This window comes from Poeciliopsis prolifica, unplaced genomic scaffold (genome assembly GCF_027474105.1).
Source record: "Poeciliopsis prolifica strain line A6 unplaced genomic scaffold, Auburn_PproV2 SCAFFOLD016, whole genome shotgun sequence".
Classification (NCBI taxonomy): Eukaryota; Metazoa; Chordata; class Actinopteri; order Cyprinodontiformes; family Poeciliidae; genus Poeciliopsis; species Poeciliopsis prolifica.
The window spans coordinates 3,023,233-3,045,000 of record NW_026562391.1 but is presented as its reverse complement, the minus strand read 5'-3'; the positions used below and the strand labels follow the sequence as shown (position 1 = coordinate 3,045,000).

General features: G+C 41.4%; 2 protein-coding genes across 6 annotated transcripts in view; both read left to right on the top strand.

Annotated features, from left to right (window-relative positions):
- rbm20 (RNA binding motif protein 20) overlaps positions 1-7,937 on the top strand; it is a 45,751-nt gene extending 37,814 nt beyond the window's left edge. For all 3 annotated transcript variants that reach the window (XM_055041105.1, XM_055041107.1, XM_055041106.1), the window contains exons 6-14: positions 1,263-1,409; positions 2,435-2,566; positions 2,648-2,727; positions 2,824-3,457; positions 3,538-3,624; positions 3,813-4,398; positions 5,011-5,076; positions 6,172-6,293; positions 6,622-7,937. In XM_055041105.1, the coding sequence (XP_054897080.1) occupies positions 1,263-1,409; positions 2,435-2,566; positions 2,648-2,727; positions 2,824-3,457; positions 3,538-3,624; positions 3,813-4,398; positions 5,011-5,076; positions 6,172-6,293; positions 6,622-6,690 (1,923 nt within the window). In that variant the 3' untranslated portion in view covers positions 6,691-7,937. The remainder of the gene's footprint in view (positions 1-1,262; positions 1,410-2,434; positions 2,567-2,647; positions 2,728-2,823; positions 3,458-3,537; positions 3,625-3,812; positions 4,399-5,010; positions 5,077-6,171; positions 6,294-6,621) is intronic.
- Positions 7,938-8,988: 1,051 nt separating this feature from the next.
- pdcd4b (programmed cell death 4b) lies at positions 8,989-18,043 on the top strand. Of its 3 annotated transcripts, none has more exons than XM_055041112.1 (12): positions 8,989-9,028; positions 9,573-9,679; positions 10,586-10,903; positions 13,391-13,485; positions 13,749-13,862; positions 13,949-14,170; positions 15,994-16,091; positions 16,572-16,686; positions 16,906-17,013; positions 17,104-17,214; positions 17,312-17,451; positions 17,537-18,043. In XM_055041112.1, exons 2-12 carry the CDS (start codon positions 9,637-9,639, stop codon positions 17,595-17,597), a joined length of 1,425 nt encoding a protein of 474 aa, XP_054897087.1. In that variant the 5' UTR covers positions 8,989-9,028; positions 9,573-9,636; the 3' UTR covers positions 17,598-18,043. The 3 variants fall into 3 exon arrangements, with proteins under 3 accessions (XP_054897087.1, XP_054897086.1, XP_054897085.1); XM_055041111.1 differs by having other exon boundaries at positions 8,998-9,088; XM_055041110.1 differs by lacking the exon at positions 8,989-9,028 and adding an exon at positions 9,115-9,239.
- Positions 18,044-21,768: the final 3,725 nt, after the last annotated feature.

The window sequence follows — 21,768 nt, the reverse complement described above, 5'->3', positions numbered from 1 at the left end:
ATGCCTACAGAAACGAGGCAGATTTATGTGACGAGCACAACGATGGGCGCTTATCGCAATGTTTGTAGTTTTGACGTTGCAGTATTTACCGGGCTGAAGATGAGGCATTTAGTGAGAAATTTGAAAACTATGAAATCGTGTTTGTTGGCTATGAAAACAGCTAAAGGCTAAACTGGTCCTTGTTTTGCAGCATTGGGTAAAAAGAACGTGCAACTACGCTGGAGTTGGCGAGATGGCTAGTTTTCATCTTTTGTCCCCCAACGTGACATTCAGCAGTAAACACAAAGACAATTCTTGAAAGCAAATGTTTTCACGTTTTACCCTCATGATGAAAGTGGAAATGATATAACCAAAAACCTCAAAGTGTTGTATTAAGACTTTATGTGGTGCAACAATAATTATTTGCTATTAATATTTGGCTCCAATTAACCATATTTGAAAAGTGACAGTATGTGTATGTGCTCCTGAGCTTTAATTTGCTTTTATTTTGTCAGGTCTCAAGGAGATGAGGGAACTTTGGTTTCGGCGTTAGCGCTTGAACGAAACTGAAGGAAGAAAATTTTCTCACCTGAGCTGTGGATTCCTGCAGCTCCTCCAAAGTCGCCCGTGGCTGTGTGTGTCTTGATTAATGCTCTCCTTCCCCCGCCAGTCCGTTTAGGTGAACCGCCGCGCCTCGGTGGGTTTGCAGGCGAGTGTCAAATGTGATAAATGTCTGGGTCCCATCAACTGACAACTCTCTAAATCCAAACAAGAAACCTTCATTATCACCACAGAGCTGCTGCCAGGGCGGCTAATAATAAATGGGATCATGCAGTTTACTGTTGCACATAGTTAGACAGCCAGGTTCTCCACACTATGCCTGACTTTTAAATCCTGCATTTTATGTTTCACCTGTTTTAGCGCTATCTGAAACTAATATGGCTTCAAAAGGCTCTGGAGCCCCAGGGACCAAAGTCAAAATAAGAGACGACTTTAATAAGACCAGGAACTTTCCCGTCACATGGATAGAGAGTAGTTTCACTGTCTGCTCCCCGTCACTATGAGGCAGAGCAAACTTAATGCTTTTCTGTGTAAAATGCCTAAGAGTTGCAATAAATCTTGTCAAAACGCTCATCTGTATAATGTGTGCTTAACTACCTGAAAAACCTAGAAAACCGGGAATGTAGCTCCGTTAAACGTGCAGGGCTTTATTTCAGACTCTCATCAGACTTGATCACTGGTCCGAGTGTTGGACACACGTCTGTTCTGCTTGATGCTTTTAGCCGTTTCCGGCCAGGAAGGCCTCGGCCGGCCGCGTCGTTCACATCTGCAACCTCCCCGAGGGCAGCTGCACGGAGAACGACGTCATCAACCTGGGAATACCGTTCGGGAAGGTCACCAACTACATCCTGATGCGCTCGACCCATCAGGTACAACATGTACTTACTTCTGTCTTTGCAGTCACTAACATTTTAATTCTCAGTTCTTCATCTGCATGGCTCAGATTCATGTGTCCCCAAATCAGGTAATACCAGTTGATGCCCTGCTCAGTTGAAATTATCTGTACAAAGTACTAAATTTTCTTCTCCTCTTATTAATCTCAGATTAAGGGAAATCTGGGTGAAGCCAAGCTTTTGATTGTAGCGAGAAGTAGAATGAGGTGTTAGATAAATAAGTAACAACCAATCATTTAACCCTGACTCTGAAAAGAAGGCAAATTTATTTTAAATATGTATTGGAAAATATCTTGATGTACTCGACAATCAGTTTTGTTTTGTTTTTTACTTTGAGTTGGTCACTTCATGACATACTATCATGCAACCACAGAATGTCTTCAGTCAGAGGCTTCTTCAGATTTGCTGTAACGCAGACCGCTACAGAGCAAACTTTTTGCAGGCTTGCCACAACATTTCATTTTCCTTTTGGATCAACGCAGAATTTTTGGAGCTGAACAGAATAATTGCCGCGTCTGATCGTAAAACTTCGACCGAATTAAATCTAAAGTTTCTGTGCAGCTGTCAGCAGGCGTTCGTTAAGCGAGGAAGTTGTGAGCATAGCTTTCTTTCCGCAGCTTGCCTCTGAGGTCCCAGTTGTTGCAGCAGCTTTAATTGCCATGACCTCCCAGTCATAACATAATACTGCAGTGTGGGCCAATATCTTGATTAAGAAGTAAAATATTTATGAAGTTATTTCAACACTTGATTTTCAGATGATTCTTTTTTTTTCCAAAATTATTTTCGGATTGGTTTTTAAATGCCTTGCGTTTTATAGCGGTAGTTTTTATGCTTTTTTTTTTTTTTCTTTGTCGCTCTTGACACTCTTTTTATATCAAAATGACTTCCAAGATTTGAAAACGGTCACTTTCAAACCATAACTACTTAAAATGCTGCTACGCCTTGACATACCACCAGATTGTTGTTGTTTTTAATGGAAGCTCTCTCTGCTCTTTAACTAGGCCTTTCTGGAGATGGCGTATGTGGAGGCAGCTCAGGCCATGGTTCAATACTACCAACTGACTCCTGCCACAATTAACGGTCAGAAACTCCTCATACGGATGTCGAAGAGGTACAAGGAGCTGCAGCTCAAGGTGAAACAATGACAGAGAAGCAACCGACGTCCGCGATGTGTTAGCACGCCACTGAGCCTGAATACGTTTTTTTCTTTGTAGAAACCCGGTAAAGATGTCCAGTCAATCATCCAGGATATTACCTCACAGCGGGAACGGGATAAAATGCAAGAACTTGAACAGTAAGGAAACTTGGTAGTCCTTGAATTAAAAAAAAAAAAGTTAAAAAGTTTTTAAAAAATGACAGAGATGTGTTTCTCTTTATTGTTTCCTGTCAGCTACCTTCCAGACAGAGCACGGTCTCGCAGCCCCATCAGCCGCTCTCTGAGTCCTCATTCCCACAGTCCCAGTTTCACGTCGTGCAGCTCCGCCCACAGCCCCCCGGCGGCTCCATGCCGGGGTCAGGACAGGGGCAGCAACGGCCTGAGCCCCCACCGGGGCTCCAGAGACTGGCCGTCGCACCTGAGACGAGGGGAGGACGAGAGGGAGCGGGACGATCCCTGGAGGAACGGCGGCAGCGGCATGGACGACAGTCGACCCAACGGGAGGACTGCCGACCGACGGAAGAGCTACCACAAACACCTGGGTCACTTGAGGTCTGCGGACGAACGCGGGAGCGGCGAGACGGCATCGACGAGGAGCAGCAGAGACTGGCACCCACGGGACAGCCCTCTGGGCTCGTCCTTCAACTCTTACAGGAGCGTGGACGAGGATTTCAACAGGGCATCTCACTATTGGCACGACACGAAGCCGAGGAGGAGGGACGGCGACCACCAGGTTCGGTCAAGACACCCCGAGTTTGAGGCGATGGACGAGCCGTGGTGCCGAACGCCGGAGGACAAGAGGCGGAGCAGAAACCCCAGCAGGAGGCACGCCGAGAAACCAGAGAGAGAAGCTGCCCCCGAAAATACCGTGAGTACTTTTTGCTTCTGCATCGCCGGATCATTTTATCCATCTCATCTTTTGACCGATGAAGTGTTTCCTCCTTTCAGGACGCCACGTCCAAAGAAAAACCCGTTTTGCCACCACAAAGCAACAAGTCAAAAGAGACGGCTGGAGATGACAAAGACAGAGAAACTGTGAGGAGACTTGAAATAATCAGGATGTTCAAATGCCCGTTTCATCACAGTGAACTTAGACGACTGTCTGTATTCGACATTCGGTCGTATCAAATGTTTTAAACAGTCTTCGTTGTCTGCAGCTTCACTCAAACATGTTCGTTCCTTGTTGTGCGTTTGTGAAACGTGTCCTTCATCTGTGTCGTCAGGAGAATGTGCTGGAAAGTGCCGAAGACACGGATGAAGAATGTTGGTACCCTAAAAACATGGAGGAGCTGGTCACGGTGGATGAAGTGGGAGGGGAGGACGACTGCATCCTCGAGCCAGATCTCTCTGAGCTCGAGGAGTTTACTTCCTGTCACAAAGAGCCGACAGCAGAACAACTCCTGCAGAAGCACACGTCGCCGTCGACTCCCGCAGTGGAGGAGCACAAAGAACCCCCCGAGAAACCCAAACGGGAGGACTCCTCGGAGGAGACGAGGGTCGGGGCATCGGCATCCGAAGCTGAGAAAGCAGAGGATCAAATCGCTGCGCCAAGTACTGAAACCGAGAAAGTGAATGCAGAAACTACAGAGCAAGAAGTGGCAGACATCAGTGGCTTCCCCAGTGAGGAGTTTAAAGCAGCGCTAGAGGAGACGTGCTTGGAGAGCGCCAAGCTTCCCAACAACATGGCGCCGGACGAGCCGATGGAAAATCGTATTAGTTTGCCAGAGGACAGCAGAAGTCAGGAAGAAAGGCAGACGCCAGATAAAATCCATGTGGAAGTCCAGCTGAAGGATGGCAGTCTGAAAAGAGGTACTTCCCTACGATGTGTTTTTTTTTCTTTTATCTTCTCCATAGGTGGCCTTCAGAAATATGTTACATTGAAAGCATTTTTAATTTTTCATAATCATGCAGCAGCATGTTTTGCACCTATTAGAGACTCAGAGAACACTTAACCAATAAAGGTTAAGTGTCACTAATCAAGTTTTATATTGCGACTGGATCGGAGACCTTTCCAAAAAATAGCAATGAACCGCAGCGCAGAGCATTCTGGGTAAAGACAACCACAACAAATGCAAGAGTCTCGTGCTAGCAGGATAAATGGGCCGTTGTCTTTTCTTGAAAACGAAGAAGAAATCTTATATTATCTTATATTTTTAAAAAAAATTTAAATCACCGTGTGTGCCCAATTCTCACCCCGCCCCCAAAATATAATTGAACTACTGAAAAATGAACTCTTAGAAAAAACAAAAAACTAACTGAGGTTTTCATCAATAATGAGTTTATGTAAAACCAGAAAACAAAACTATAGCATTTACTATTTCTTTCTTTTGAGAGGGAAAGAAAAATCCAAGGGTGACTAAACACTATGAATAAGGAAATGTAAAGACAACAACTTTCTTATTGCTGAAATGTCTTTCACAGAGATCGAAGCCCCCTCATCGTCCCTAGAGCAAGACAAAGCTGTCAGTGAACATAGCATTCCTTTGGGTAAGCACATTACACTTTAACATAGTACCTAAAACTTTATTGACATCGTAAAACATGGTGGCCAGCTATGTGATGCAGTCTCAGCAGCAGCTACATCAGGTCCTGTTTCATATTTCAGACGATGGATTAAACAGGCTTACGTCTCCCTTCCAGAATTCTTCTCAGGTGTTTGAGATCCGACTTAAAATGTCACTTTATTTGTCACATTTCCAGTCGTTTTAAACTTTCGAATACTTAGTCTGACCACAAAGTTGGTACTTTTTTTTTCGCGGAGATTAAAAATCTCCCTTAAATGGCATGTTCTCTTGTCTTTTCCAATTTGAAGAGCGGCTGATTGAAAAAGTTATATGTGTAACGTCACTTTTAATCCCAGGACAACATAATGTGACGAATTACTAATTAAGAGTTCAATCAAACACTTAAAGTAACTTGGTAGGTGACGTGGGAATTGGAAAAATAAAAATAAAAAATAGAAGCTACACTCATTTTACAGAAATCTTCAGTTATGGCACCTGTGATTTCTGCTATGCAATGTTTTTTCACCTCCAAGCAATTGGACTCCGATTGAATGTTTCCGTAACAAATTTAAGTGAGATTGTGCTACTTCTTTGAAAACAAAGATTTTTAAAGGGTTTTTCAAGGAGTGTTAATATGAATTACTTTGTAAAAGCTGAAAAACTGATAAGAATTACAAGAAAACAAACTCAGAAACACAAATCTGACCTATAAAATATAGCTCATATACTGATCTAAAGCCTGTCAGAGATCATAACATTGAATATTTTACTCTAGTTCAATGCAAAGCCATGCTCCCTTTAGGGACAGAGACCGACAGCAGCATTCTTTCAATCACAGAACGGGTTCCTTATTTCTGCTGAAACAGTTTGAAAAAAATAAAAATAAATAAGTGAATGTTGAAGACTGTTCAACCACACTTTTTAATATGTTGCCGTCACAAACATCGCGCCAGGACAGTGACAAAAAAGAAAACTTTTTGCAAATCCCATGTGAGGTTCCCCGCTTCTCCTGGCCGAGACCTGTGAGTTCATGTTGCTCTGGTTCTGGTTGGACGTTTGCATTCCCTCTTTCTGACAGGAGTGGAGTTCATTGAGCCAAGAACAGGCTTCTACTGCAAACTCTGTGGATTGTTCTACAGCAGCGAGGACACTGCAAAAACGACTCACTGCCGCAGCACCGTGCACTACAGAAACCTGCAGGTACGTCTCTCAAACTGCAACAATTTCTATATGTATATATACATATTGAAATAAGAAATGGAGTATTCACAATTTTCACTTTACACCTATCCGAGCAAGATGGGTAGGGTTTTGGGGACCTTCAACTGCACGACTGGTGAACAACAGAAACAAAAGCATGCTTATGACCTTGCTGGTTCTGTCGAACCTGTTTCGGTTTAACAGCCAAACCTTCATCAGTCAGAAAAAACATAAAATGCAAGGCTGTGTGATGTAGTGCAGACGCTATGCCATTGTGGTGTACGACGGCTGGAATTTGACGTCCAGTCATATGATTTTATTTTCACAGAAATACCTGTCCCAGCTGGCAGAGAACGACCTGTCGAGCGCGCTGGCTGAGCCCTCGGTGGCGCAGTGACATCAGCTTGACCCTTGACCTGCAACAGTGCACAGCAGGGGGGGGGGAAAGGTCTGTGAACATGTGGAGTTTGTGTAGAGCTACTGAAAGAGAGAGGGGAGGGGGGGGGGAAACATGGATACTGTGACAAAGAGAAGCTTGAATTTATTTTTTGGACTGTTGTGGTAGTTTTTATTTTGTTTAAATTGTACTAAAATGTCTTGAATTCTTCAATTGTGTACATACTTGAAGTGAATTGTAAAGGGGGTTTACACTGTGGACTGCTTTTAATGAATTACTGTCTTCCTAGAGTTCTTATGCAAGTTTTTCTGGAAAAAAAAAACAAACAAACAAACAAAAAACCCAAAAGCAATATATGTATATTTATTTATTTATTTATTTATGTTTTTCTGCAAAATGTTAATCTGGAAATATGCTATTTTTTGTTTTAAGTAAAATCTAATTATTATTATTATATTTAAATAAAACAGTTATGTATTAACAGATACTCTGGTAGCAATCATTTAAAACAGCCGTGACACGGAGGTCGTGACCCGGGTTTTGGATTAGGACGTCCTCAGAGTGACCTCTAAGCCAGAAGCAGGTTTGCAGTAAATGTTGTGTTGGCTTTGTTTCTTCATTCTAAATGCCGTGCAACTTTTGTCCAAATCAAATTGTTTCTTAAGATTGTTTGCGTTTTGTCCATTCGTTTGTGGTACAGCCTGAGCTCTCAGGGGCAAATTTTTATTTATTTATTTATTTATTTTTTGTTTCTCTCAGTTAAGAGAACAGTAGAACACGTTCTCAGGCTTGTCATGCTTATCAAAAATAGTTTGTTGCATGAATAAAATTGATATATTTACATCTGTGGCTGGAATTAAATGTGGCTGACTGCAAATCCTTCAGGTAAACTCACATCACTAAAGTTTCCAATGATGAAATTATGGAAATGTTTTATGTTTCAATACATTTTTGCTAACATCTTTGCTTCCTAAGACAATCCCAGGCCAATGTGCCATATCATATGTCTACAGCAGCACAAGCATTGAACTTGACCGTGCATTTCTTTTTTGTTAATGTTCTGTAACAAGAGTATCAAGCCAGACTTGTAATTCATTCTCTGGATGTGGATCTTGGTAATAGTATTGTTTACAGGAACTGTTTCCACACATTTGTGATGCAAAAAGAAAAACATTGCCAATGTCTAAAACTATGTCAACCATTATACAATGCAAAAAATCTAATAAATCCCATCACATGGCTTCTGATTTTGTATTTGATATCTGTTAAAAATAACAACATTGCAGCCAGTTTCCTTCAGAATGAGTAACTCAAGTCCAATCAAGTGTCATTTAAACTCAGCATAACTAGAGCTTTAGTTCTAAGGTCTCTGAATTACACTTAATACATGTCACTGTTCAGATTTTTATTTGTAAGCAATTGAAAGCAAATTCATTCTTTTCCTCCTGATTCAAAATAACGCTCTACTTTTTTCTGCTCTGTCACATCTTTTACTATTTGTTTTAGTTTTGTTGTGCGACTGCAGCACAATAGATCACCCGATGCAGATTTAATATAAATCTTTATATCTCCTTGTTCATGCAAGCTTCCCCGCTTGTATTTTTGTCAACAGCAGCTTGGTGTGTTAGCTGTAATTTTCTTGAAAATTTCCAGGCTGTTCCAGAAATGCTCCCGGGATTACATCCATGTGCACACAGTGAACAATAATTCGGACATTTATAAACGCAACCTACACTGACAGTATTACACTGCAATCATAGGCTGAAATATTTGCTCTGTTTTGGTAAAACTATAAATCTACAAGATTTTTTTTAATGTAAATTGTTTTCCCAGCTGAAATGTATTCACTCCCCATTAGTGTAGTGTTGTGCTGTTGCACAAAGACTTTTTGTTTTTCTTAATGGCCCTAAGTCTGTAGGTTTACATTTATTAGAGGTTGCTTTGAAAATTGTTACATTCATTCAAAAAATACATATGTGAATAATTTGTTTATTTTTCTGTCTATTATTGCCTGATATCAGGTTGTTTATGCGTGCAGCACAATTTTCCACTTAAAAATTGTTTGAATAGTAGCACAGCTATTTATATCACTATTTTCTATGAACAAAAATGCGGATTTAGTAGCTGTATTAAACGGTGACGTCTATCCGCGATACAACGCACTTACTCTGCTGTGCGACAGGGGGCAGCACCTCACAGTCAACACGACCTCATGGATCTGCGTGGAACTTTCTGGAAGGAAATTCTCTATTGCGCTCTGATTGGCTGTCCTGAATCAGCCCCCTCCTCTGGACCAATCAGAGGAGAAAAACACCAGCCTAAGCGACTGCGTTGCTGGGTAAGTAAAACAAAAACAACAGCGCTCGCGTCGGAGTTTAAAGCTTCAAGGTGCGAAACGGTAGGTGTTTTCATGGTCTTGCTGTCGGGTAAAACATTTGCGTGGGCACATTTGTGCGTTTAAAACTCCGGGTGTGTCGGAAAGCCGATAGCTTCGCTCATTTAGCTGCTGACCGTTGGATGCTGTCTTTTACTAACGTGTAGGCTTCGAGGTAAGATAAGTTTAACGACGCGAGAGAGAACGGTTACTCTGGACGTGTTACTGCGCTTTTGTCGCTGTATGGAATAAGTCACCCTGATTTTGTGGAATTAAAACAAAGGAAGCGCATTACAATATTTGCAATATCGTTTTTTAACCGCGTTAGTTATTGTTTGTTAACAGTACGTATTTGAATGAAAATGGTTGAGGGAGGGTGGTGATGGTGGAGGGGTTGTGTTGCGACACGTCCGGGCAAACCATAGCTGCACGTCTGCAGCCAAATATATCATTTTTTCTGTGATTTTTTCCCCCTTTTTTTTTTTTTTTTTTTTTTTTTTTTTTGCAGTTATCTTCGGTGATTCTTGTTTTTGCACGGTTCCGCTGCGAAGGCTCTTTTTCTACTGTAAACCATGGCAGCTGACTGCGAGGCTTGGCTGAACGCAAACCCTGTTGGTAAGTGTGAAAACCTCAAAACACTCAATCAGCTGGGACGGATGTAGGGTAGCGGGACTATTTACTTATTTATTTTTTTAAATGTGGAAGTGGGTGGTTGTCACTGCACCCTGGACTGAGTCAGCTCTCCCCACATTGGTGTAGCTCCGTGCACAGCAGATGAACTGATGCCACCTAAACGGGACGCGGTTCTGCACGGAGAGAGACCTGCAAATGACTTGTGTATCTGAACCAACGATGAAGTTTGAAAGAGCAATAGAAAGAAAAAAGAAAAAGAAAGATGGCGTCTGAAAAGCTGTCATTTCCAAACGGCCGTCAACCGAAATGTCAACAAATGCGTAATTTGTTATTTTTAGATGTCGCAATGAAGCGTTAAATAAACAGCATTTTGAAGAATGCTTCGATTTTTTTTAATTTTATTTTTTTTATTGAGGTTGTGAAGTGGATGGCAGTTAAGATTGTCAGCCAAAAGATCATGTTTGTTACTATAGAAACTGGACATTTTTCACCATTTAAAAACAGTGGGAGAATGTTCTACATTGAAGCAAATACACCATGTGTAGAATTTTAAAGATCAAACTTATGCAGTTTCCAGTATTATCATTGATCGACTGTGTCAGGACATGTATTTATTATTGTAAATGATTACAAATGGTTACAAACTGAGCTTCTTTGACCAATATGTTGATTTTCGGTATATAGATTAAAACGTTTTGATTTGGAAGGAAATAAACTTTCACCTTCTAGTTCTGTTGGGTAAAAACGTCAACATCGAACATTATTCAGGACATGTTCTCAAGTGGAAATCTAAACAAGGCAAACCAAAATAACAAATGGAAAAACTGTGAAAGTACCTACTGATGGCACAACAAACGCGCACCGACTCGTTTTTCTGTGTCTGAACAGAGGCCGTGGACCTCAGCGACTCCTTCATTTCTGCCGAGGAAGACAACGGGGGATCCGCCGTCTCCAACAAGAACCTCATCAACGAGATCAATGGCAACTGGGTGTCTTCGTCCAGCAGCAACATCCACGAGGCTCGCCTGAAGGCAAAGGCCAAGCGGAGGCTGCGAAAAAACTCCTCCAGGGACTCGGGCAGGGGGGACTCCCTCAGTGACAACGGGGAAGTGGTGAGGGGAACCTCCATGGCGCCGACGAGTCCCAAGAGCAAGCTGCTCGACCGAAAGTCCCGCATGGGGAAGGGCAGAGGCCTGCCAAAAAAAGGTGACCATCGCGACTCTTCCTCAGTGTTTCTTCTGTCTGTACTTTCGGTTGCATCAGGAATCCATAAACCAATTAGCCGGTTGATCTTGGGGCGACTCAAATCTTTAAAACGAGTCTCCTTTCGTGTCCCGCCTGCGTCTGAGCTTTTTTGGAATTTTCCCGCTGCAGGTCTGATGCAGAACCCAGCCAGCACCACTGCAAAAACACAAAATCTTACCAAGTATTTTTGGTCTAGTTTCTGGTGCAAATATCTCAGTGTGCTTGAAATAAGACAAAACTAAGTGACTTTTAAGCAGGATGTAGGAGCTTGTTCTAAAGTCAACAATTCCTTAAAATAGATGAAAAAATACTAGTTATGTGAAATAACGTGCCAGTGTAACAAGATATATTAGGATCTGTAATATGGCAGATTATTTCACTTATAGCTGGTATGTTTTTCATCAGTATAAAGGAATTTTTTACTTAAAACAATTTCCTATGTCTTGCTGAAAAGTTACTTGTTAGTTTTTGTCTTATTTCAAGTTTACTAACATATTTATACTAGAAACTAAACCAAAAACACTTGTGATTTGTGTCGTGTAGCATCAGCTTGATTTTTTTTATTTATTTATTTTTTTCTGATTGGAATCTGCAGAATTTATTAGTCTACAATTACTACCTGAGTATGTTTGGCTAAAAATAAGCATAAATTGTTGTCATTGTAGCACGTCTGAATGTGTTGCTTATGAGAGGCAACCTCTTGCTCAGAGCAACAAATTTTGCCTTTCTGAAACCCCAGTTCACACTACACAATTTTTTTTGTCCCAATTTTGCCCTTAAGTGTGTTACGACTGATCGAGTCCAGCCGGTACTGCTTTGAGCTAAAATCGGGGATCTTCAACATGTTTGATCGTCTTGGCTCGTTTATCGCCGTGTCTGTGGTGTTCCGCCCCGACTGGGAGTGAGAAGGCAACCTGTTGAAAGTGACAAGTGGCCAATCAGAAAGCTCTGCGACGTAAGCACGGTGGGGAGTCACGAGAACAGCTGGCATGGCACAACTGAGAGTCCGCTAGACGTCTGACCTGGTAGATTGTTTGGTCGAAATGTGGAAAGAACGCCAATGTTTATTTAACATTTCGTCAAAAGAGTATCACGACAGAAATGACAAAGAAAGAAGCTGGAGCGAAATTGATGAACTCTTTAACTCTTCTGCTACTCTCAATGCTACAATGTATGAAAAGTGCTTTAGAGGTAATTAGAACTTATAAAACTATAAGTAAAGCTTTGTCCTTGTTCGGAGCAACATGTTATTGGATTGGTTAAAAAAAATAAACTAAAAAAATAATACAGAAAAATTATAAAATTATTGCACAGAGTACATCTGGTTTAGAAGTGCATTCTTACCTTTGGTTGAAGTGGCGCATTTGATTTCATTCTGTAGTAATATCACAACAGAAAAAATACAGAAAATCTGATGCTGTGTTAATCTATTTGTAGTCCAAGTACAGGAGCAAATAGAGAAAAAAGACATAAGTGCAGAAAACTGTGACAAGCGCAGAGGGCTGCAAAAACATTGCGCGGATTCAGGAGCGATGCCAGAAAATTTACAATTAACTCTCCAATTGGAAGCGCTCCTTTTAATTAAAAGAGCGCTTCAACGTTGTTGTTCATGTTTGTTTACTCTAAATTCAGTTGTGGTAGTGCAGAATTATAAGGAATTTCATATCTGGTCTTGGAATGTCCTGGAGTGAAACCTCACACTCCACAATTGAACCCGTCAAACCCACGATTTTTCATCAGCTAGTGTGCGGTCTCTCACGTTTTGAGAATCGGGCGACAATTCTAAAATCGTGCAGTGTGAACTGGGCTTTAGTGATGTGACTCATTTAACCTCTCCTTCAGACTGCAGTTGGGTTTGCCCACTTACCTTCTTCCCATGGGCCGCAGACTAAAGGGCATGTCCAGTTTTTCTTGGCACCGAGTCTGTCCTGTCTTGGTTACACAACAGTTCTCTCGCATCAGCGAAGCCGGGCAATTTGAGCTCTGGGCTGTTCTAACGCATTTGGTCTGTATTACATTTTAGTTGAGGTGAGAGACATTTAGTATGGGTGTGCTGCTTGCTTTCTCTCTCTCTCTCTTTTTTTCTTTTAGTAAAACAGACGAGAAAGCAAGCCAGAAGTGGGATGGATCCTCAACTAATGTGGGATGAGCTAAATATAGCGCTCTACCCACAAAGTGGGTGGAACTCATGGGGGGTTGAGAGGATGTTTTCAAGCTGCTTTGGTGTTCTTAAACCGTCTGCAATCTGCTGGGGGCTCACTTCAATTGTTTTTTGCCTGTATGTTTGTTTGCGCCTACACTAAATATGTAGTCTCATCTCCATGCAACTGCAATGCTTGTTTTTGTCTTTTATGTACAGTTCTGGATTCAATTATTTTTTTCTCCCCTTGTTGAGTTAACATGAGCAGATGTCAGTGCAGTAACTTTATCTCTGACATTTACCTGCAGGTGGAGCGGGAGGAAAGGGTGTGTGGGGAAGGTCAGGTGAAGTTTACGAACCGGTAGAGGTGGACAAGAAAGACCCCAACTTTGATGAAGATCAGGTAATTACATTTGCATTTAGGACCATCGTTTAGCGGCATATTCACTTGGATTTGACCTTCACTTCAAAACCAGTAGGGTTCTGGAAGTAGCTGCTTGTAAAATATTCCCTGTTTTTGCTGTTGAGCTCACAAGCAAAACGAGCTAAAATTAGCCGGTCGTTAACAGGTTTAAAGGTAAAAATCTGAAGTTTGTGGTGCAGATTTGACATGTGTTCTGCTCACACAAGAAAACGGAAAGTAATTGTTCTTTTCTTTTTCGACAGGAAAACTGTGTGTACGAGACTGTGGTGCCTCCGCTGGATGAGAGGGACTTTGAGAAGACGGTCACCCCCATAGTGCAAGAGTACTTTGAACACGGGGACACAAACGAAGTAGCAGTAAGTGCTCCAAAGTGTAGAAAGTACGCCATGAGAAAGTGGCTCAAACTAAATTTCTTTTCCCGTTTTTTTTTTTTTTTTGCCAGGAGCTGCTTGCGGACCTGAACCTGGGCCCCATGCGGAGCGAGGTCCCGTCGCTCGCCGTGTCTCTGGCCCTGGAGGCCAAGGCCAGCCAGCGGGAGCTCACCTCCAGGCTTCTGGTGGACCTGTGCGGAAGCGTTCTCTCCCACAGCGACATGGAATCCTCTTTCGACAAGCTGCTCAGAGATCTGCCAGATTTGGTCCTGGATACACCTGGAGCGCCTCAAGTGAGTTTCCAAAACCTCAGACCGAAGCGTGCGTTGAAGAGGGTTGACATTGTTCGCTTTTTGAAAGTGTGTGTGTTTTTAGTGACGTTTCAAACAGGGTTTAGGTATTACAGATCACCCAAAGCCATAATGACAGATTTTTCTGGATGATACTTTGTCCCAGAAATATAAACAATTACGTTGCTGTTTTTAAGATTCATTTTAAGTAATATATTAACAGTTGCATTATAATGCAAGTTTGCTTCCAATAAACGTTTAATTATGTACAGAACACTTCACACTGCAACTGGAAGATATTTTAAATATCCAAAACAAAACACAACTAAAACCAATAAACACCACACACAAATCGAAACCACAAATAAAATGGACTCTGATCTCCCTGTGGACAAAATTGCCTTTCAAAGAATATTATTCATCAGAATGGAATCTTTTAATTTGTCACACAATTAATCGATTAATTGCGACGGGCTTAAGGACCCCTCTGAAGCTGAAGATGATGGTGCACAAAAGACAGCCATGCAACTTGAGTTCACAGTTTGTAGCAAGCCATGTCGGGTTAACAATTGTTTGGTAACTATTACTACTTTATGTCCATCCCACGTCACACAGTACTTTCTTTTCAAGGCTTCTAGTTTTGTTTCTGAAGGAGGAGTTTTACCTCTGCTGGTGGTTTGGCAGAGGGGAAAATACGCTGCGGTTTTATCTGTTGGCTTGCAAGAGCAGAGCCACTGTGTGCGTCTGTGAGCTCTTTCCTTTTCAGTCTGCGCACACATGAAATCCTTTGCATTGTCTACCGTTTCTTGTAAAATGCAAACTCGGCAAAAAACAAAACAAAAAAAAACATGGCCACTCCCCTTCTTACACGGTCTGATTTATCTGACCAGTCATCTGCTCTCTCTCTTTCTCTGTCTCTTGCCCCTCGGTTGGTTCGCTGGGGTTTTATGGCTCTGCCCTGCCCCCACACCTCTGTGTACGCTGCACTTTCACTCGGGGGTGGGGGGGTTCTCTCAGTTTCGCATGAGCTCGATCTGGCCACTGCGACGCGCCGCGTTGTAATGTAGCTGCCTCTGGTCTGGAAGAGAAACAATGAGCGCATGCTTTGTGGAGGCCAAAACAGCAAAGCCGGCTCTTTGCTTTCCCAAAACCGTACGGCCCGCGCTACTGTAAACAAAGACGCATGTCAACCCCGAAGCCACCGTTGTCATGTCAGTGTTTGTTTGGGATGCTTGCATTTCATCACAGCTGTGGCACGGTACATGAAAGCATCCAATTTACTCAGTCGGTTTTTGATTCAGGGTGTCTTAGACTTAGACTTGACTTTATTGATCCCTTGGGAAGACTCCCTCAGGAAATTATAGAGACTCCCTCAGGAAATTCAGGAAATTCAAGACGCATTAACTAAATGCCTTCAGTTCATTTAAAAAAAAAAAGGTTTGCCGTATATTAAATCTCGTATATTCTACGTACATTTGCCTGACTTTACTGTCAGGCAAATGTTTTAGTCGCACTCATTGTGATTATATAGACAGTTGAGGCTTACTGCTAACATAATGCCAGCTGGCTACATTTTTATTTCTTTTTTTTTTTTGCATCCGGCATGTGTAAGTGCAAAATTATTAAAATTTTTGCAGATGAGGTTTGTGCATTTTTACGGACGTGTAAAAATGCACAAAAGTGCTTTGAGTCAGTGAAACCTGCACAAATTCTATAATATACTGGAGAGAAAGACGTTTTAAAGAAATGTTGCCATTTTTAATGCACAAATCTGGTGCTGTTTAACAATTTTAAAATGTACATTCTTATTTATGTTCTTCTTTCAGTTGGTCGGCCAGTTCATCGCTCGGGCTGTTAGCGACCAGATATTGTCCAAAAGCTATATCGACGGCTACAAAGGCAAAGTTGACTGTGAACATGCAAGGTACGGAACGTTTATGGAAGCACCTCTGCTTGTTTTCTGTTGTCTGTTATTTAAATTGTTAGGTAAGATTAGGCTCATCAGAAATGGCTGTTGAGCAAATAGCTGAGCAAGCTGCAGTGTAGATGTGGAAAAATGTAGTTTTGCGGCGGAGACGGTTCGATGGATTGCTGGATATGTCTTTATGAGCTCAAGTATGGATCTGAGTAAACATTTAGTCCTGAGTGGTACGGATGAATTAAAGAAAAACAAACAAAAAAACAGTTACACAAAAGTTCAAAAAGTTAGGCAGACAGTGTGAAATTGGTCTATTCCAAGATCCAGGACATGGTTTAGGATCCAAGCGCAGCCACTTCCAAAGGCATCCAAATTGAGTTTCAGTTAATAAAATATTAATAAAAACATTTGAAGAGACTCGATTTGACCTAAATTATGGAAATTCCTGTAAACCACACATATTGACTTGCTTTATGACATCTGCAGAGCGGCGCTAGATCGAGCAGCCGTGCTGCTGAAGATGAGTATGGGTGGCCTTCGCATCGACAACCACTGGGGGACGGGCGGAGGCCAGCGACCCGTCATGCAACTCATCAAAGAGGTAGAGTACAATCCAGTGATTGCACTTCACTGGACAGAGAAGTGTAGTATTCACTTTCAAGATTGCCCTTGAAATCATGGGAACCTTTGACATTCATTAAAATGTATTCAGTATCACAACTCCAGGCTTTTGTTTTTTTCTTTTGTAAATGAATAAGTAAACAAAACGTAGATCATATTTAACTAAAGCTCGACAGGTTTCGTTCTCCTCCGTTTCCAGATGAACCTGCTGCTGAAGGAGTACATCCTGTCGGGAGACAGCAAGGAGGCGGAGAGGTGCCTTCGAGACCTGGAGGTCCCGCATTTCCACCACGAGTTTGTCTATGAGGTACGCGCAGCGTCTCACCCGTCTCCCTACTGTAGGAGCTGCTGAATATTTTCAGTTGCGTTTTCTGAGAACCTGTGGCGCTCTCGGCAGGCCATCGTGATGGTGTTGGAGTCCCGAGGCGAGAAAACATTCAAAATGGTGCTGCAGCTACTCAAGTCGCTCTCTCTGTCTTCCATCATCACGGAGGACCAAATGCGAAGGGTAGGGAGCCGCCTGCTGTTTGAATCAGGCACTGCAAGTGAAACTCATTCAATCTGAAGATTATTTTTTACATTTTTTCACTTCTTTTCTCTTCCAGGGCTACGAGCGAGTTTACATGGACATCGATGAGATAAACATCGACGTTCCTCTTGCGTATTTTATCCTGGAGCAATTTGTGGAGAAGAGCTTTCACATGGGAGTCATTGGTGTAAAATTAAGAGATCAGTGTCCGCACCGGTGAGTGCTTTTGAATTTCACACAAATGTCTGCGACAGCGTTTTTCTGCCGCGCTCACCAGCGCTCTCTGTGATCTGTTTGTCAGGAACCGAAAGAGGTTCGTCAGCGAGGGAGACGGCGGAGTTGTGAAATTTGAACGGTACTGATTAGGCCTTTCAATGAGCCAGAATACCTGAAAAGAAGTGGAAGAAAAAAAAACTTACCTTTTTACTTGCATTCTTTTTTTTTTTTTTTTTTTTTAATGGTTAAGTAAAATGTTCTCCCTTCCAATGGTACAATTCTGGGTAAAAAGAAAAGCTGCACTTTTGATTTAAACTGAAGTAGACCACTTTACTTCAAAGTGTTTCTATACATTTGCATAAGCTATCCCTTAAAGTGCCACACCTCTCAGTGTCAGTCATTCCATGTTGTTTTGTACAGTTTTTTTTTGTTTTTTTTCTTTTCTGTTTTACTGCTACTCCTTTTGTTTTCCAAAAGCAGTGTTTGTACCAAGATAACTAATTTGTGATAAGAGCTTTATGAATCTGTGGAAGAAATAAAAAGTGAATAAATAAAGGTAGGGTGTTAGTTCAGTGTCATGACTGGTATAAAACTGGCTGCTGTTTTTGTATGCTGTGCTTCACTTCTACGCTGTACTAGAACACATCAAAACAAAAAACTTCCATCAACTATCGTAACATAATGGTTTATTTTTGTACTTGGGGAGCAAAAATTTCTTTATTGATTAAATAATTGTAAAATATATATATATATATTTTTTTTTTTTTTTCTGTCATTGTTACTATTAAAATAATCTACATGTTGCACAATTCCTCAGATAAGCCGCCGCTACCAACAAACTTGTTGTGAGTCTGCCGTCTCCCTACCGTACGAGCTGCTGCGTATTTTCAGTCGCGTTTTCTGAAAACCTGACGCGCTCTTGGCAGGCCGTCGTGAAGGTGTTGGGAGTCCCAAGGCGAGAAGACGTTCAAGATGGCGCTGACTTGCTTAACAGCAGACGCTTATTTAAAAGCGTCTGCTGACTTAAAGAAAAAGTATAACTTAAGTTTGTTCCACTGATTACAAAAATACTTTCTTGCCAATGTTTGAGTCATTGGACTTGTGCTCTCTATCAAAAAGTCGTGTATTTATTTATTTATTTTTGTGGTTTCAATTCCTCAACTGGGCATCTGCTGTCCTTGCTCTTTCATTGCCAGTTCCTGCTGCTTGACGGCCTCTTGAGCCTCCATCTGCATCTTCTCCAGTTTCTCCAGGGTGACTGATTTGAGTGGGAGCAGCTTTGGCTTACACAGAACCATGGTTGGGACGTCTTCCATGTAGAGCTGCCCTGTAAATGCAGCAAAAAAAAGGAAGTTATTTTTCGAAAAATAACCTGGGTTTACTTAATTGCTAAACATTCATTTCGCCGGTTTGTGCTATGCTTTATTCTGAAAAGTCAGAGAAGTTCCTCACAGATTATGTTCATTATACACATTTTTATGCTATTTTTTTTATGTAATCAATCAATGCAAAAAAATACTTTGGAGTGGGGAGGGGTGGTAAAGTTTCATGCACATCTGTTCACATACTCTTAGTCTTGATGTCTACTTAAAGTGGGATGCTATAATTATTCAGAGGAGCCGAGAGGACCAAGGAAAGACTGATGACTTGTGAAAGATGAAAACGATCAGATGAGACAAAAATCAGGGTTTGCACACTTTTCCCACAATCAGCATTTCCAATGTGCTTTCCCAGAATCACTTTGGAGATAAAAAACAAGACAAGTGAACTAAAAATGACTCTTTCAATTCACTATTGCATGTCATTTATTACTGTTATTGATTTGACGGTATCAAGATTCTACAGCAGGGAAAATGTAAAGTAAAATATACCAAAATCTATGTTATGAATTGTCTCTCTTATACATGCTCTACACACTTGAATAGTCTGAGAACAAACAGAAACCAATTTTTAGCATTTTTATTATAGCAAAAATGAGTTTTGGTTTAAAATTATATATATATTTCAGATTCTTATTTGTAAACCATTTAGAAAATCTTGTATGGTTTTCCTATAACCTCAGCGCTACACAGTTATGTCTTGCTGGATCATGGAAAATCCCAATAAAATCCAACGAGGTTCTTCATAACTTGGCAAATGATGAGGAGGCCCAGAGGGCACGAGTCGCTTAGCGAGGATTTCTATTCCCAGTTCAAACATCTTGACTGGTCAAACATACAGATACTGATCACAAGAAGGGAGCACAGAGGAATCTTTTCACCAGTTATGCGAGGGTTTGCTGATTTGTCAACAGCCCACAAGTCATACGGAGCGTCCACAAAACAAGCTTTCGTGACTAGTGCTGTCCAGACAGCAAGCGGCTGCGGTGCAAACCTTGCTTCGGCAGAACTTCTCTCAGTACTGACTTGACCTCGGGCATCGCTGTGTCTTGTGGGCGCGTGCTGCAAGGTAAGAAAACATACAGGTATTTTTCTCTTTACTTTTAAACATGTCTGTTGTCATCTAGCGGACTCAAAACACTTCCATGTTGATTTAAACATCTTAAACATTTTATGTACATATAAGTATTTCAATGGGACATTTGATGGGGGGGCAGTTCGAACATTTCTCCAACCTATCACGTTTAACCACAGACGTGAATTATTGCGAATTAGCACGTCGCTAATCCCATGTAGCATGTTAGCGACTTGGCCCTGGATACGTACAGGGACATTTCCCTTTAAAGAAGCTCCTTGGCGAGGTTTAGCTGACTGTCTGAACAAACTTATTTTAAAAAATAACGTTATCAGCGCATGTTTAAATGCGTTATTTATTGTAATTTTTTTTCTCATTCTTACCTTTAAGCACCAGATAAAGGTCTGCTGCAGTTGCCAGGCCAACGCGTCCGCAGAATCACGTGACGTTCTTCTGCGTTGACTACATTGACACGGCGCTTTAGCGACACCTAGAGGCGGCTCGGAGATTTGACGCTAAACTGAAAGGTTGAAACCGCACAGTTGTACTTTGTTAGACGGATTATTTAACGAAAAAACGGTCCAGAAAATGCTAATAAATATACTCCGATTCGCATTTTATTCTCTAATAATACTAACGCCAATAATGTTTCTGCTGCTGCTTCTAGTAATTATAGAACACGCCTTTGTCCTGCTTGCTCTGCAAGCTTTTAATCTCAATGTTTAGTGTTCAAGGGTGAGCAAGGGCGTGTTATCTTCGGTTTAAAGCATTGAAGCCGATGTTGCAACAGCCCTCAGAAACTGGTTTTCCCTGATAAGTCTCAATGCTTAGCATGTCTGTTTGTAAGAGCGAGATTCTGCAAGAAGCATTCAGTCCATAACACCAACACTAAGGCTCTTCTTCAACTGCTTCAGTAGTTGTGTTTGCAGAAACCTACAGCAGACGCTGATCCTGATGCATTAACATCCATCTGCGTGTGAAGAGTCAAAGTTGGATTTTTCTCGCTTTCTCGGCTGATAATTCTTTGTGAAAGCAACATATAGATTTGAAGACGGACACCACCAGCTGGTGAAATTATTTACATTTTCTTTCACTGGACACACATTTATCTAAAACACAAAAACAGGGCGAAAGTACTACGAAAATATTAATGGTAAACATTTCATAAAACTACAATGTCCAACGTGGTACGCTGTTACTACTGCAAACACCGTCATTATCGGATTAGTCATTTGTTATGACATGGCTCATGTGTTTCACTGTTTTAAAAAGGTCTAATGCTTGATGTGCTATGTGAAGAGATAGTAAAGTTTATCATTTGATCTCCCTAAAGTTATGGAAATCATAACAGCCCTGCTTTTAGGTTTAAACAGAGTGCTGTACTGGGCAGCTTAATTAGGATTAGGAGAGGATCGCCACGTCATTACTCTGCGACAAGCCAAAAAAAAGATCAACCAAAAAAAAAAAAAAAGGAATGAGTAAGAGCAGAAATGGCATTGGAAGTCTACTTAAAAGTTCCAATGATCAATTTTTTTTTCTTTTAATTCAAAGAATTTTCCTTGATGCACACATTTATAGGTTAGTCCTGCACGTAGTTCCAAAACGTAGCCTGAAAGGTTGTTGTTGTTGCTGTTGTTAAGTTCTCTTGAAATCTTGTACAGAATAATCTGTTCAACCTTAGAGAATGACAGCTGGCCTATTATCGCCAACATTTTATATCTTGTCGGTTTTGTCTTTTAGCATGTGCACTGAAATAGCCAATAACATAGACTGAGGTAATGTGTCATAAATCCACTCAAACATAGAACAAGCCTGTTGATTCTACCACTGGCCTACATCAGATGATCTGCTGATCAAATATTA